Source organism: Phallusia mammillata, chromosome 7 (assembly GCF_965637545.1).
Source record: "Phallusia mammillata chromosome 7, kaPhaMamm4.hap1.1, whole genome shotgun sequence".
In the NCBI taxonomy this organism is placed as follows: Eukaryota; Metazoa; Chordata; class Ascidiacea; order Phlebobranchia; family Ascidiidae; genus Phallusia; species Phallusia mammillata.
The window spans coordinates 3917161-3931254 of NC_137258.1; the positions used below are offsets into that span (position 1 = coordinate 3917161).

The 14094-nt window shown below is 36.6% G+C and overlaps 1 protein-coding gene across 5 annotated transcripts in view; it reads left to right on the plus strand.

Moving 5' to 3' along the window:
- Window positions 1-219: 219 nt before the first annotated feature.
- Window positions 220-14094, plus strand: part of LOC145237961 (uncharacterized) — a 36624-nt gene continuing 22749 nt past the window's right edge. For all 5 annotated transcript variants that reach the window (XM_080100966.1, XM_080100969.1, XM_080100967.1 and 2 more), the window contains exons 1-10: window positions 220-476; window positions 723-981; window positions 9847-9996; window positions 10138-10333; window positions 11141-11236; window positions 11432-11568; window positions 11954-12073; window positions 12433-12605; window positions 13146-13230; window positions 13772-13886. In XM_080100966.1, the coding sequence (XP_079957092.1) occupies window positions 385-476; window positions 723-981; window positions 9847-9996; window positions 10138-10333; window positions 11141-11236; window positions 11432-11568; window positions 11954-12073; window positions 12433-12605; window positions 13146-13230; window positions 13772-13886 (1423 nt within the window). In that variant the 5' untranslated portion in view covers window positions 220-384. The remainder of the gene's footprint in view (window positions 477-722; window positions 982-9846; window positions 9997-10137; window positions 10334-11140; window positions 11237-11431; window positions 11569-11953; window positions 12074-12432; window positions 12606-13145; window positions 13231-13771; window positions 13887-14094) is intronic.

Genomic DNA, 14094 nt, shown 5'->3' on the forward strand with positions numbered 1-14094 from the left:
ACTAATCACTAATGAATTAACCAAAGCTCAAGACTGTGGTATGCTATAGAATAGAACAGCCTTTGGGCATTAACTAGTAAACTTGTTGAAATTCAACCTCTTTGTTTTGAAATTCACCATGATAGTTATCGCAGTTTAGACTTTTGGTCCATTCTGGGAATTTCTGGCTAGTACATAAAAAAAAATTATATACTTGTACAACCTGCAGTCATGTTTAAACCAATGTTGTTTATTAACCAAGGACCAAACAAACACTAAAAATGACAAAAAAATTGACTGTGGTCTACATAGCCTTTTAAAAAGATGTGCAATAGTCTGTTAACATAGTGTTGATTTAAATTATGCTTATGCACTTATTGTAAGAGTACGTTTAATCACAAAGCCATGGTTATCAGTACCAAAGAGGACCTCGACAATGATGTTGAAATTGTTCATAAAACAGACGAACAGCCAAGACCTAGTAAACTGTTTGATAGGTAAGCATCAAATTAGAATTGATATTTGAATTAATATAAAAGTTCCAGTTTTCGCTGTCATTCTAAGATACTTCCATTCGTAGTTGGTGAAAAAAATTTAAAAAATGCATTAGATAAATATGTATCTTAATCATAATAGTAAGTGTAATGGTGTACTCATTTTTTGCCAGCGTGTCGATTGCTACTGCTTTTCATTTTAGGTGGAACAAAATATGAACTTTACTCAACTTATTGTATTTTTTACAGTTTTGTGCAAGCTCAGACCTGCATTCAAACACTTTCAACATTCCATGAGCTTTGCAAAGCCATCGATGTAGAATATCCACCTTCACAATCATCCTCTGATCACTGTACTTTTTATCCCCGACTCAAGAAGCACCTTGCTGACTCATGGAAAGCCAAATCGCTATGGACCAAACTGGACAAACGCTTTTTTGGGCCAGAGTACTTCGCAAACTCAAAAATGAGTCAGTGCGGTGGAAGAAGAGCAGCTGAAAACTCAAAAGTAAGTCAAATTGTAAATCTTGTGCCTTTGAATATCTGATGCCAGGATTTATGTGTTAGTCAGCTACAGTTGAATGGACCGCTTTTGGAAAAAAAACATGGTCAGGCATTTTATAAGCTGTTCTAACAACTCCTAAATGTGCCATTTCAGGTGTTGACAGTTATTTGCTGCCTAAAGCTGCAAATTTTGAGTTAAAAAAATGGTGTGTGCTATGGTGTACTTAATAAACACCACCCCTCCACCACACATTCAACTAAATATTTGTTTGAAAGTGTAATGACGTTACCTAATCTTGGCAAATATATTCCACGAACTGGCATTTAATTAAAGCATCGCAGTGTCTTTCATTATGGTGATATAAGCGCATTATTTATTATATCTGTTCTGAATGTTGAATGCCATTATGCTTAGTTTTTTATTGGTAAAACGGTTGTTCAGCTATTTCAAAAATGTTATAAGCATAGTTTGGAGATTGGTTATATTGGTTAATTCCAATTTGCTGCAGCCAAAATACTGGTCAAAATTATACCAGTTTATACAAACACGTGTGGTTAGTGCACAAATCACCCTTACATGCGTTCTGTAATCCGCCGCCCTCTTTCCGAATTGGCCTCGTTCGTTAGAGCGTGGCGCCATCGACATGTTAGCAGCACAGACAGTTTTAATAACGACTTATCCTTCCGGATCTAACGCCGCACCAGGCGTCCAATTGCCCAAAGCCTGTGTGTTACTTGTTGCTTGCTCGCACTTGAAATGCCGGCATATGACGTGACAGGTTTTGTGGCCGAAAAGGTTAATTGCGAGTTGTAACGCCGTAAAAAAGGTGTCATCGGCCAGATGTTGGACCTATCACTGTATTAGTTGGATAAAAATACCATTACTTGTTACATTTTCAGGCCTATTCTGCCAAACCGACTTTAATATTGTGTTAGACAACTTAGCGCTGTCTTGTATGCCAGTTTGGTGCAAGATAACTTATTTTGCTTTCAGTATAATCAACCCTATCATTAACCATAACTCGTTGGTTTTGGCGATATCTTGCTTGTGTGGTACAGATTTCGTGTAGCCTGAGAAGCACATGATCGCAATGCGTCACAGACATGCTTTATCTCATCACAATACCGATCAACGAGAAAGATAACATCATTCCAGACTGTTGCTACTAGGGTTTTCGATTAGAATGAGGTTAGGCCCGACATTGACATTTATTTGAGTGTTTGAAAAATTGGAACAAATCCTTAAAGAGTTACTCCTGTAAAATGTACAAACTATTTTAACTGCAACTTGTGAAAATTGATTTGAAAGGCGTGTATTATATCGATGAATTCTTGCCCCTTAAAGGCAATGTTTTTATAATAACACAAACTGATCCACAGTAGTGTCAGATGTTTGTTATCAGGACAATTCGATTCGCTCTATGTTAAACGTCACATATCAGCACGTGGTGTGATACGCGTAGGTCATTTCTCCTCACATCCAAACTGACACACGTCGTCTTCTGTAGTCCGATAAGGAGACAGACGGATTTTTCGTTCTATTCTTTCCTCTGTGATGTAACAATCAAAGTGTGTCATTGGTTTCCTTCTTTATGATGAATATTTTAATCCATGGACATTTTGCATTAGCGTTAGACACCCTATTTATTTACATTTTGCACTTTTCTTAAAAACCACAGAACAATTTATTTGTCCACTTTGCTTCAAAACGCTTGCACTTGTATACATTCAACCTCGGTTAAACCGGATTCGATTAATTGGGCTGTTCGCCCAATTCAGACAAGACTAAAGGTACAGATGAGTTTTGTGATGTGGTAAAGCCTAACGTCAGTTAATCCGACCTAAAGCGGACAATTTTTTGGCTCGTTAGGGTCTGGATTAACGTAAGTTTACTGTACATTGCACAACGCAGTTCTTTAATTCAGTCTACGGATAATTAAATCCAGTAGGTAAGTCACGACGTCTATAATTTGGTGGCTTAGTGTAATATTCGAACAGGTGTAAAGGAATTGAACGCAGATTGCCAATATATGCTGATACCTACAAAATACTGTGGGCGGGCAGACATGTGTGTCGAGCCATTGTCCTTACAACCCCCAACATTTGTTGGCAATCAGCAGCACTGCAATGTGACCCATTGTGTATTCCGACTCGCATAAAAGGACAAAGCCTTCGTCAATTTTCTTTTGTTCTGCCGAGTGTTGCTTGTGATTAAAATAGTTTCCTTGAAAGTGCGTGCGGCATTTGGATTTTCTTTCGGAAGGCGTCGTTTTGAATAACAATACGCTCTAGTGGCGCTTGTTGCTTTACGATATTCAAAGCGGCTTCCTATCGAGCTTTATAGCATGTTTTAACCGAGTATATATTGACTTTACAAGGATAAGTTGTAAAGTTTTACATCAAAGTCTTTTTTTGTAATTCACCCTTAATTTAAGTGCAACCCTTTAAATAGCTGGTGTAATGTATATCGAAAATCTGTTTGAAATCTTGAGTCATGTGTCAAAATGAACACCTGGCTTTCCCACATAAAAACCTGTTATATCCCAAAATAGCCCATTGGACAAACCCCCCACTTAATCATCAGGACAATAAACCAACACTAACAGCACCCCAGTCAGCTGGTCATGTGCTTAATAGTTTTCAACGTTTCCACATCAGGGCTGTTGTCTGGGTCTCGTCCCGCGCCTAACATACGTTTCCTCCCGAATCCTGTATCAATACAGCAGCAACAAATAGTAAACAAAGCACAGCGGCCAAACTTCGACTGCTAGTGTGTGTCGTCACCGTGGTCGTACCGCCCCCAGCGCTGTCGCAATAAAAATTCGGCATAAGCGGATTTCAGGAGTGGACCGATTTGTCGCATCAAGTGACCTTTGTTACGTCACAGTGTTCTTTGATAACTCGAATGATTTTTTTGTGAGTTTGACGTAACTGTCTTTGATAAAGACCCCTGCACATTAAAATGTTTTGGAGGGTAATTACGTGTAAACGACGTTTTTCTTATGATTTTATGCTTGTAACTTGCGTTTTCACTCGTGTTGTTACTGAAAAAAAATTTACAAAAATATGTCGTTAGTATCCTACATTCTTTTTGGATTAGGGAGAACCCAGACCTATAGTTGGCACGACTGTGTTTCACGAACCGAAAACAATTCGAAATTTTTGTGGCTAGACGTTTCAGCAAAACCCTATCCAATATGAATGCAGTCTTCTAGCCTTAAAATTACGTACGCTACAGCAGTAGCTACACTGAAAATGGAATACTAATTTTGTGCATGGTAATACACGAAAACAGTACAACATAGGAAAAAACACTTTTTTCGAAATAACTAGGTGCATGTTCTTACACCGAATCTATGTCAAATATCACGTTGCTTGCAATTATCGTGGTAATCAGTCGGTGACAATACTCATTGGTAAAACTTCACTAACAAGTCTAGAACCAATTTTACCGAACGATTTGGACCCAATCGCAACATATGCGACGTTTGATCTATATAATTGGTAAGAAGCAGAGGGGATCTTAGCAAACTGTATATTGGTCTACCTGTGGTGCGTTTGGACTAAATGCGTCTTTTTGAAAAGCACATTTTGAGATGAAAAAAAAGCATGGATCTGTAGTAGATTGGTGCAAATAACTGAACGTCTCCCAGTGCTTAGCGCTTCATTACTTGAATTGCCAAACATATATATTGTGTGAAGACGGCAGTTTATCGGCTGTTTTGTTTATTAGTGCGTACAAGCGATGTCTTGCGCGTATTATTACCCTGCAAAGCGTAACAACCGGACGTATTTAACATCGCTTTACGCCCGGTTGTGTGATAGCGACACAGGTTACAAAAGTTATACTACAGTTGGCTGAAACAATGTATAAAGACTTCAAACGTACAACATCTTTAAAAAGTGTGTGTTTTATTTGTAAGCCATCACAGGTATAAACCATGCTATTCACTAGATCTGAGCAAAGTATAAAAACTAGTAAAACTATTGTTACAAAGCTTTATTGAATTTATTTTGTGCAAGTAACGACAGTGTTATGAAGGTGATTAACGGCTTCGTTCGGTATTTAGTGCCCAAGTTGTTTTTTATTTACGGTTAAACCCAGTGTTGCTCAGCCAAATTTTCAAAAAAACGTACCTATGCTTGTTAAATCTCGCCCAATATGTGAAAATAATTACAAACAAGGCCAAAACGAGCCCAATTTTACCACTTTTCAACTCCCTGCAAAGGCGCAATGCATGTAAAATGCAAAAAAAAACTTTTGTCAACCCGCAACTCGGTCAGAAACCAGGCCAATCGTGGTGGAAAACCGTCACCAGTGTGTCCGATGTATTTCCTTTGTGATGTTCGTAACACCTCAACAGAAGATTTATCAAACGCTTTAAGGGTGGTATAGACAGGAACTAATTTTACGCCCCAAGCACCCAATTTTGACTAGAGGTAACATGTGTATTTTGCCACGTAAGCGATTAGGTGATTCATCTTTGGTCGCCTGGTGAGTTGTTGACGCGTATTGCGCCAAGGAGAAGTACCGCGTGGTTGAAACTTGAACTGCTGTCTCCGTGAATGACACAAATACTCTCAGAATAGAAACCAATTTCGTATCGTTAACGCAGTTTTATGCTTATGTGTTTTGAAAACAAGTTATGAGCCCGCATGCTATACGGTGAGTCCACTTAGATTTAACCCAATTTTCCCGATGACACATTTTGCAAGTTAAGCCTAATTTAGTTGCCAAATCTTAATACAGTCTCATTAGTCGTAAGGTTCATCTACGTATATTCGCCGTATATACTCTGTAGTGTACTTAAAAATACACATTGACATCAAAACACAATTATACAACTGTAGTGGAAATTATATAAGGCTTGACTAATATTATTTTTATTTTCCCAAAGGGCGGGTAAACAAAGCACTCTCTTTATTGTGATTAAAAATGTTGGAAAATCTACACCATTTTGCTCTTATTGCTCTGCATTTGACAAACGACGCGTGCTTTTAACAAGAAGGGTGTAATAGCCAAGCCAACGATTCGACATTTAGCTTAAATGATACTTTTTACAACATGGCCGCCGATTCAACTGGAACGTTATACAAAGTTTCGTCTCATAACAACGCTGTTTTTCATTCAAGTGATCAACTGAGGCGGGGTCCAATTGGTTTGAGCCTGAATAATAGATGAGTGCACTTGTGAATTAAGCATCTGGAGTTACACAACGACACAGTGCAAAGCGTTTACTTGGATTTAAACGTGCTGGGACACTTTACGGAAGAAACCTTTTTTCGTATGTCTGTTTACTTGTGGCTGTAGGGCAGTGTTTCCCAACCTTTTTACGACCTCGTACCACTTGCACGCTCTGTACTGCCACGCGTACCACTTCTTGCAGAACAACTAATTTTATCGAATCATATTTTATTCAGAAGAATAATATTGGCTTGAAAAAATAACACTAAAGCACCATTACTAAATTAGATTTTTGTTTTTGTTTACTGTCCATCAATTGGTGGAACAAATATAATGTTGTGAATCCAGGTTTTTGTGCAAAAACGAAAGCTACTCGCGTACCACTGGTGGTACGCGTACCACAGGTTGGGAACCCCTGCTGTAGGGTGATGACAGTGATTTTAAAACAAGTTGAAAATTCTAAACTTAACTTACAAAACTTACTTTGGTGGGTTTGGAGATCTTAAACGGCTTCGTTCTCAACACCAGGCGCTTTTTTAAACATGTTTTTGACAAATGAACTTGCCTTCTTCTTTTATCTTCCAACAACAACATAGATTTCACTTTTGACCCTATTGTCAGGGATGTCCTTAAGCTTGTAAGTGTTTGGCCAAGCACCGAACATCGCATTGTACTGTCGACCATGCTACGTCGATTTAGACATGCAAATAATGTTTAACGAGGTTTTTGAACTGTTTTTTATTTGATATACCTTTCAAAATGGGATGATTACATTACGAAAATTGGCATTTCTTGTGTCATAAACCTGAATGCTCGGGCAAGCATAACAACAGCAATGCTAGGTGCCGAGTACGCCCTATGTTTTCTTACGGTCTGTACTACCTGATGAATGCTGTTTATTAGTGGGCTTCGTACAGTTGACGATATCCAAGCCTAAAGTTTATGATAGGCAAGTTTTGAAGTGTAAAAAATCGATTTCTTCGAGCATTTCTGCTTGCAGTTGCCAAAAATTTTCAATTATTTCCCCCAAACCTGAATTTCACAGGAAACATTATCTGCCAATATTATATTGTATTTGCATTTATGGCGTGGTTCTAATTCCAAAACCATGAAGGCAAACAACGGTTTTGTTCCGTGGCACTGAAACGGGTTTTGCTTCCTGCCGTTTCTGGTCTCTTTGTTATAAAAATCTCTTTTCTTTAGTTTTTTTCTCTCAACTTGGGCCTCAGGGTAACTAATCCCCGCAAATTGTTTGAACTAACACAGCGCTGTTGGCTACCCCATATCCTGATAAACCGTTGGTGTAATGGTTGTGGATAATTTGTGAGACGCTGTTTTTGGTCTGTTTTGTTTTCCACTTTGCCAAGTTGTTTTTCGCCGGTGACCTCAGGTCAAAGTCGGCCTTCCGTGAACTCTAAATCATCGTGTGTTTGTGCGATGTTGGGCCTGTTTATTGTCGAAATACGGTTTCTCGGAACCAGAATAATCTAGCGACGGGAAAGATCCCTTGAAAGCAAAATAAGTTACCAAACATTTTAGACAGCGGCTGAAACAAAAAAAAGCAACACCCGCTTTGAGCTTTAATGCAAACGTGATGTTTTAGTTCTATTTTAGACATATAACGCACGCTTCCTGTATTCTATGTGTGACATTCGTATCACGTATATCCGACGATTATGTTCTAAACCAGCGTGGTCCAACTGCAGGCCCGCGGGCCAATTGTGGCCCGCGAAAGTCCCAACATTTTAATGACAACTATAAGTTTTGTCTTCAGTAATTCAATGTTTTTAATATATCAGGATTAACCCACACACTAAATGCTATAAAATCTCCTATTGTGACGCATGACAAGGCATTGTTATGTAATAAAGGGTTCTGCTTCTCCAAACCGTTCAGGGGCATTTCTGCGCTGGAGTGGAAACTGAATATTTTTGACAGCTTCTACTAAGTAAATAACTATAAAGTATAAAAATAAACTTATCTATAGGTAAAAAAGGTGTATAGTTACCCTAGAGTTGGCCCAGAAAAAGGTTTTTCCTGCAAAAATTTAAACCTTGGCCCGCGTAGTAAGTTAACGATTTTAAATGGCCCGCAACAAAATAAAGTTGGACCACACTGTTCTAAACCAAGTTTAACGTATATTGTTCCCATTTCAGAATCTGTTCAATTCGTATGCTAGCGTTAAACGCGTAGCGAAACCGAAACTGGATCAACGAAGTGTAAACACATCAGTTTTGTTAAATTTATTCCTCTTACTTCAAATAAACACGCTAAAAGCAAATTGAGTATATGTGAGACGTGTTTGGTCCAAATTGTTAGCGGCGAAAACGTTCCAACGGCAGAACAAAGAAGCAAAGCTAGTCGACCGTTTCCATGCAAATATCAACTACAAGAAATTATCTATACGCCCCCGGTTCTGGTTACTCAGTGTTCATGGGACTATTATCAGCCTACGCCAACAAGACTAATATGGATGCATTGCAAGTTATGCCTCACCTCGAATTGCACCAGCCTTTTGTGGCAATGTCAACATTTGCCGACTTCGCTGACAGTCAATGTGTGTAAATTGTAATGTTTGCTTCCCAACTTAGAACGTTTGTTGTTTGTGTTTGCTATCCAATCTGCCTTATATGGCATTGCATTGATTGATCCCCTTAGGTACAATTTCATTCCAAATGTGGTTGTCCAATATAAACCGATTAGTGTTTATCTGTCAATTACTGGACATAGCAGAGTCAGAATAACTGATCAGTGACTTCGTTAGGTCACCTCATGTCAGTGTTTTACAACAAGATGATGTTTTCCCAAGTGTAACTGAATGTAACTTTCAAAAAATGTGGAATCCAATTTTATGTATGACATTAGGAAATTACAATAGCTGTGCTCACAAAAACCCATATCTAATTTTGTCAACTGCATTGTCAATTAAAGACTGAAGTGTGTCAGTTAATTTTAAACTTGTGTGAGTGTAGCATAAGTTGGAAAATGTTGCAGAGCATTGTCTTAGGTCACTACTTTGTTTTGAAAAAATGGTGGACATCTTTCAAATTTATAGAGCTCTTCTGGCAATTGTATTTTTGAACTGGCGCTTCAATGTTCTTTACAGATTGCCTACATCAGGGTAAATAGCACTGAATGCATGTATTAAAGTGCAAGATAAACAAAGAAAAACAGGATTAAACGCAAGCACTTGCTTATTTACACTATTGAAGGCGACCTGTATAGAACTTTGAAACATCGGTATAGAAATACAATTGCCAGAAGAGCTCTATAAATTTGATATCATGCCTTGCAGCAACCGCTTATGTGGACATCTTTTTTAATTGGATAGCCCAGACTGAAGCTACTTTTTCTTTAGTTAATTATTCATTTATTAACCTGCACTTGACATATGCTTTGGGTCTTTAATTTCCCTAAAGACCTACAGCCATGATCTTCAGCATCTGCCATATTTTACACCTTCTCTTAACCTCACACCCCTATTGATTTTCTGTGTCAACTTTGTAAAAATAAAAATTGACATTTAAAAGATACAGGATAAAAATTAATTACATAAAGCTATACTAGTATTAAGGTTACTTAAGGAATAATAGTAAATAGGAAAGTTATAGTTTTTGTTTTCCAAATAATTTTTTTTACCTCTTTTACTTATTTTGCTTGATTAAAAGAAAAACTGATTTACAGGTTTTAATTATTGGAGGAGGACCATGTGGTCTTCGAACAGCCATAGAAATGGCATGTCTTGGTGCCAAAACTATCGTTCTGGAGAAAAGAGACACTTTTTCAAGAAACAATGTCCTTCATCTTTGGCCTTTCATAATCACAGATCTAAAGGTATCATTTCTTCTGTTCACAATACCGTTTTATAGTGGAATAGAAAAGTGCAAATGTAATTAAAAAATAAATTAACTGATTTTTAAAAGCTGATTTAAAACTAATTACAAGTTTAATAAACTATATAAATTTTATTTCTAGACCTTGGGTGCAAAGAAGTTTTATGGTCGATTTTGCGCTGGGGCGATTGATCACATTTCCATTCGACAGCTTCAACTAATTCTCCTTAAAACTGCTCTCCTCTTTGGGGTTGAAATTGCTGTTAATGTATCATTTGAATGTCTCTCACTTCCTACTGACCCTGTTATTTGTGAAGATGGGACAGTGTGGCAAAAAGGTATGTTTTTTTATACAATTTTATGTCATACAAAAGGCAGAAAAAAGTAAAAAAGTAAGCTTCCCTTAATTTATGAAACTAAAATATGAGTAACTTAGTTTAAACAATATTACAGTGTCTGTGTTCTTTGTGTCCATGTTTATCAGAAGCGCTTTTTAACTAAAAACATTTTGTTGCGAAAAGGCAACACAGCTAGACGCAAAAAATCAAGTAGGGTATTTTGTCTGCTTCTGGAATGACTAGCATTTTGTATTGCTGTGTGGAGTTTTGTAACTTCACACATGGATATGAAAAAGTCATTCTGCATGTAATATTGGAAATTTAAAGAGCCCATGTTGTTTGCTTTTTTTCACAGCTTTCAAACTCCTCACCTGACCTTTGATCTTCTTAGCTTTAAACTTGAACATCCTGTCTGACTTTCTAGTGCCCTTGACAAGTTTAAACAGAACAATTTGCCATTGCTGACTATAAAGCAGTTTTAACTGTATTCGTTTCCACTTAAACTTGCACTTGTGTCAAAAGTTTCTCTAGTTGAACTAATTGCATTCCATGTTAACTGGAGGTTTTTTATTTTATGGTGTTGAAAAACAGACTACTTATTGCACCTGTGATCATTGCCTAGCTAGTGTTTGTCAAATTATATTTAACAAATACTATTGTTGTTGACCATGAGAATTGCCCTACTTACTAATGCTGACAAATGTGTTTTGTGGTGTTTTTTTTTTGCTGTATAGGTTATCATGTCACTTTAACAGCAACTTAAACATGTCATATGATACAACTTAAATAGTAATGTTGTTGCAATAGGATGGTCTGCTGTTGTCAACCCAACCAATCACCCAGTTTCAAATTTTGATTTTGATGTTGTGGTTGGTGCAGATGGAAAAAGGAATTTGCTTCAAGGTACAATATTAAAACATGGTGTTGTTGGCTTGTGGAAACAAACACAGCTAAAAAAGTTGTTTTTAACTTTTAATTATGAGTAACAACTGCTGCTGCTGTCTGTTGTAGAAACTTATTTCTTTTGAAACATTTCTAAAAATTGTTGTAATTTCAACATGACCAATACATTATGTTTTTACCACTTTTACTTTGCAGGATTTAAACGAAAAGAGTTTCGTGGAAAACTGGCCATCGGTCTCACTGTGAACTTTATTAATCGACACACCACTGCAGAAGCCAAAGTTCAGGAGATCAGTGGTGTTGCTTACATCTTTAACCAAGAGTTTTTTAAGGTTATAATCTGCTCAGTTTAAATTATTTTTTATCTTTAATGTGTCCACCACTGATCGCATATAATTTCAATTGTATTAGAGGTTGTGTTATTTATATTTTGTGAACTAATGTTGCACATATAATCACATTTGGCTAATTACACATTTTTTAACCTAAGAAGTTGTTAAAATTTGAAAATCCACCATTTTTAGGGATTTTCTGTCTATAGTAGCAAAAATTTAACTTTATCATGTGAGAAATCTTTAAACTGACAAGCCAGGTAATAAAGCAAACTTGGCAATGTGTACTGTTTATGACGACTTTTCTGATTAAAATTCATGGTTTTGTGGTGTTTGTTTCTGCTGTAACATATTTCATAACACTTGCTCCCATTTTGTTTTACAGGATCTATGCCGAGACACAAACATTGATTTGGAAAACATTGTTTATTACAAGGGGGAGACTCACTACTTTGTGATGACGGCGAAAAAACACAGTCTTATTAGCAAAGGTGTCCTCAAACAGGTAAATCATTTTCAATTTAAATTATTTTTTGTGTTATTAAATATTGTTGTAAGGATATTTGACTCTACATATCTATTAAGGCTGGTTGGTTTTCAAAAGTTGTGATTTGTGGATGCAAATCATTTTTCCCCCCCAAATGTTCAGTTTCATTTTGCTGTGCCAATCTATTTTATGCATTTTTGCCAATACCACTGTCAGTAAATTATTTACCATAATATTTCTGTTCATTTGTTGACCTAACTGTATTGCAACCTTATTTAAACACACTTGAAGCTTAGTGCTCTTGAGTATAGTCCCAACTAATTTACATACTGTCTGTATTTGTTTTCCCTTTACCTTTAAATCTCCCTTCTCTAAAGGACTATGACGACACAGCGAGACTTCTTTGTTATGAAAATATTGATCAAGAAGCTATGATGGTTTATGCACGAGAAGCTGCTGACTTTTCAACCAATCACAAACTGCCAAATCTCGAATTCGCTATTAATCAGTATGGGCAGCCAGACATTGCTTTGTTTGATTTCACATGCATGTAAGTGTAATAGGTCTAAACATGTTCTATTCATAACAATTTGCAAAGGTTCAAAGGTACGGGTAACTCTACCAAGATGATGACATCATTGTGAGTTACACCTCATGAATAGAATTTATTTTAGTGTGTAACTGTAAAGCGATATTTTTGGGGTTTAATTCGATACGCAGTAAACCTTGGTTAATCCTGACCCATTTGAACCAAAAAATTTGTTCCGATTAGGTGAAAATCCGGATTAACTGATGTCGATTAGTTAAAGCTATAACACATTACAAATCATTTATAATTCAAGTTTTGTTTGAATTAGATGGGATCTGGATTAACTGAATCCGTTTAAGTGAGGTTTACTGTAGCTAGGGCCAATTTGGTCAGATTTTTGATTGATTGATTCCCTGTTTAGAATTAAACACATGTTGTTTTTAAAAATGATTTTGCCAACTAACTGGATTCTTTATCCTGTTTGTGGTCAAGAAAAAGTGAATCAAACTTCTTTTGTTTTTGTTTTTCGGTTGGTTAATTACACTGCACTTGTACATACAGGTATGCTGCAGAAAATGCAGCTCTCTTTCGTGAACACAAAGGAAAAAAGCTGATGTCATGTCTTGTTGGTGACAGTTTATTGGAGGTTAGTGCCAAATTGTGTAGAAATATAATGAATATCACATGTCTTTGTACCCAAATATAAAACATTTGCTCATAATTATGCACAGAAACAAATGTCATTAAAAAGGGCAGTGACTGTGTTTGAAATATAATCTATTTATCATGAAATGTAATTTTGACAGAACCATTAGGAACCAGACACTAATGACCATTTATTTTGCATTTCTCTTAAAATGCCTTCATTAACATACTTTAAAATAGCCACATAATAGTAGTTTTGAAGCATTTGAATGACCATCATATGCAAAGAATGGTTAAAATAGGAAACAATGAGAACAGTTTCACTTTTTACAATCTTTGTGGTTTGATTTCTCTGTAAAGATGCATTTTCTAGCTATTACTTAATATTCTCTTGCAAAAGACCAATTATAGACACAATTACGATCAGTAAAAACAGTTTTACCCCAAAACCTTTTTTTCAAAGAAAAAGCATTAGAGGGGAAAACTTATGGACTATAGCTTTGTAAACTTCTAATGTAGTAACACGCATATTTATTTTTTAGCCTTTCTGGCCAATGGGTACAGGGTGTGCTCGTGGCTTTCTGGCAGCATTCGATTTGGCATGGATGGTTCGAAGTTTGTGTTTGAAAAGACAGTCAATGAACAACAATGAAACAGGTTTGAACTGCATACAAGCTCACAACTGTTTTCATGTTTTCAACTTGTCTTGAATACAGTTACCACATTCAGTAGTTTAGTCTCTTCAATTTAGTAGTTATCTGGTTAAGCATGTGGTTAATATGTGCTTGTTCAAAAACAGCATTTTCTGAAACTAGAAAGATGTAACCCGACGGTGGGATGTGAACCCACAGCAGTGGCCTTAACA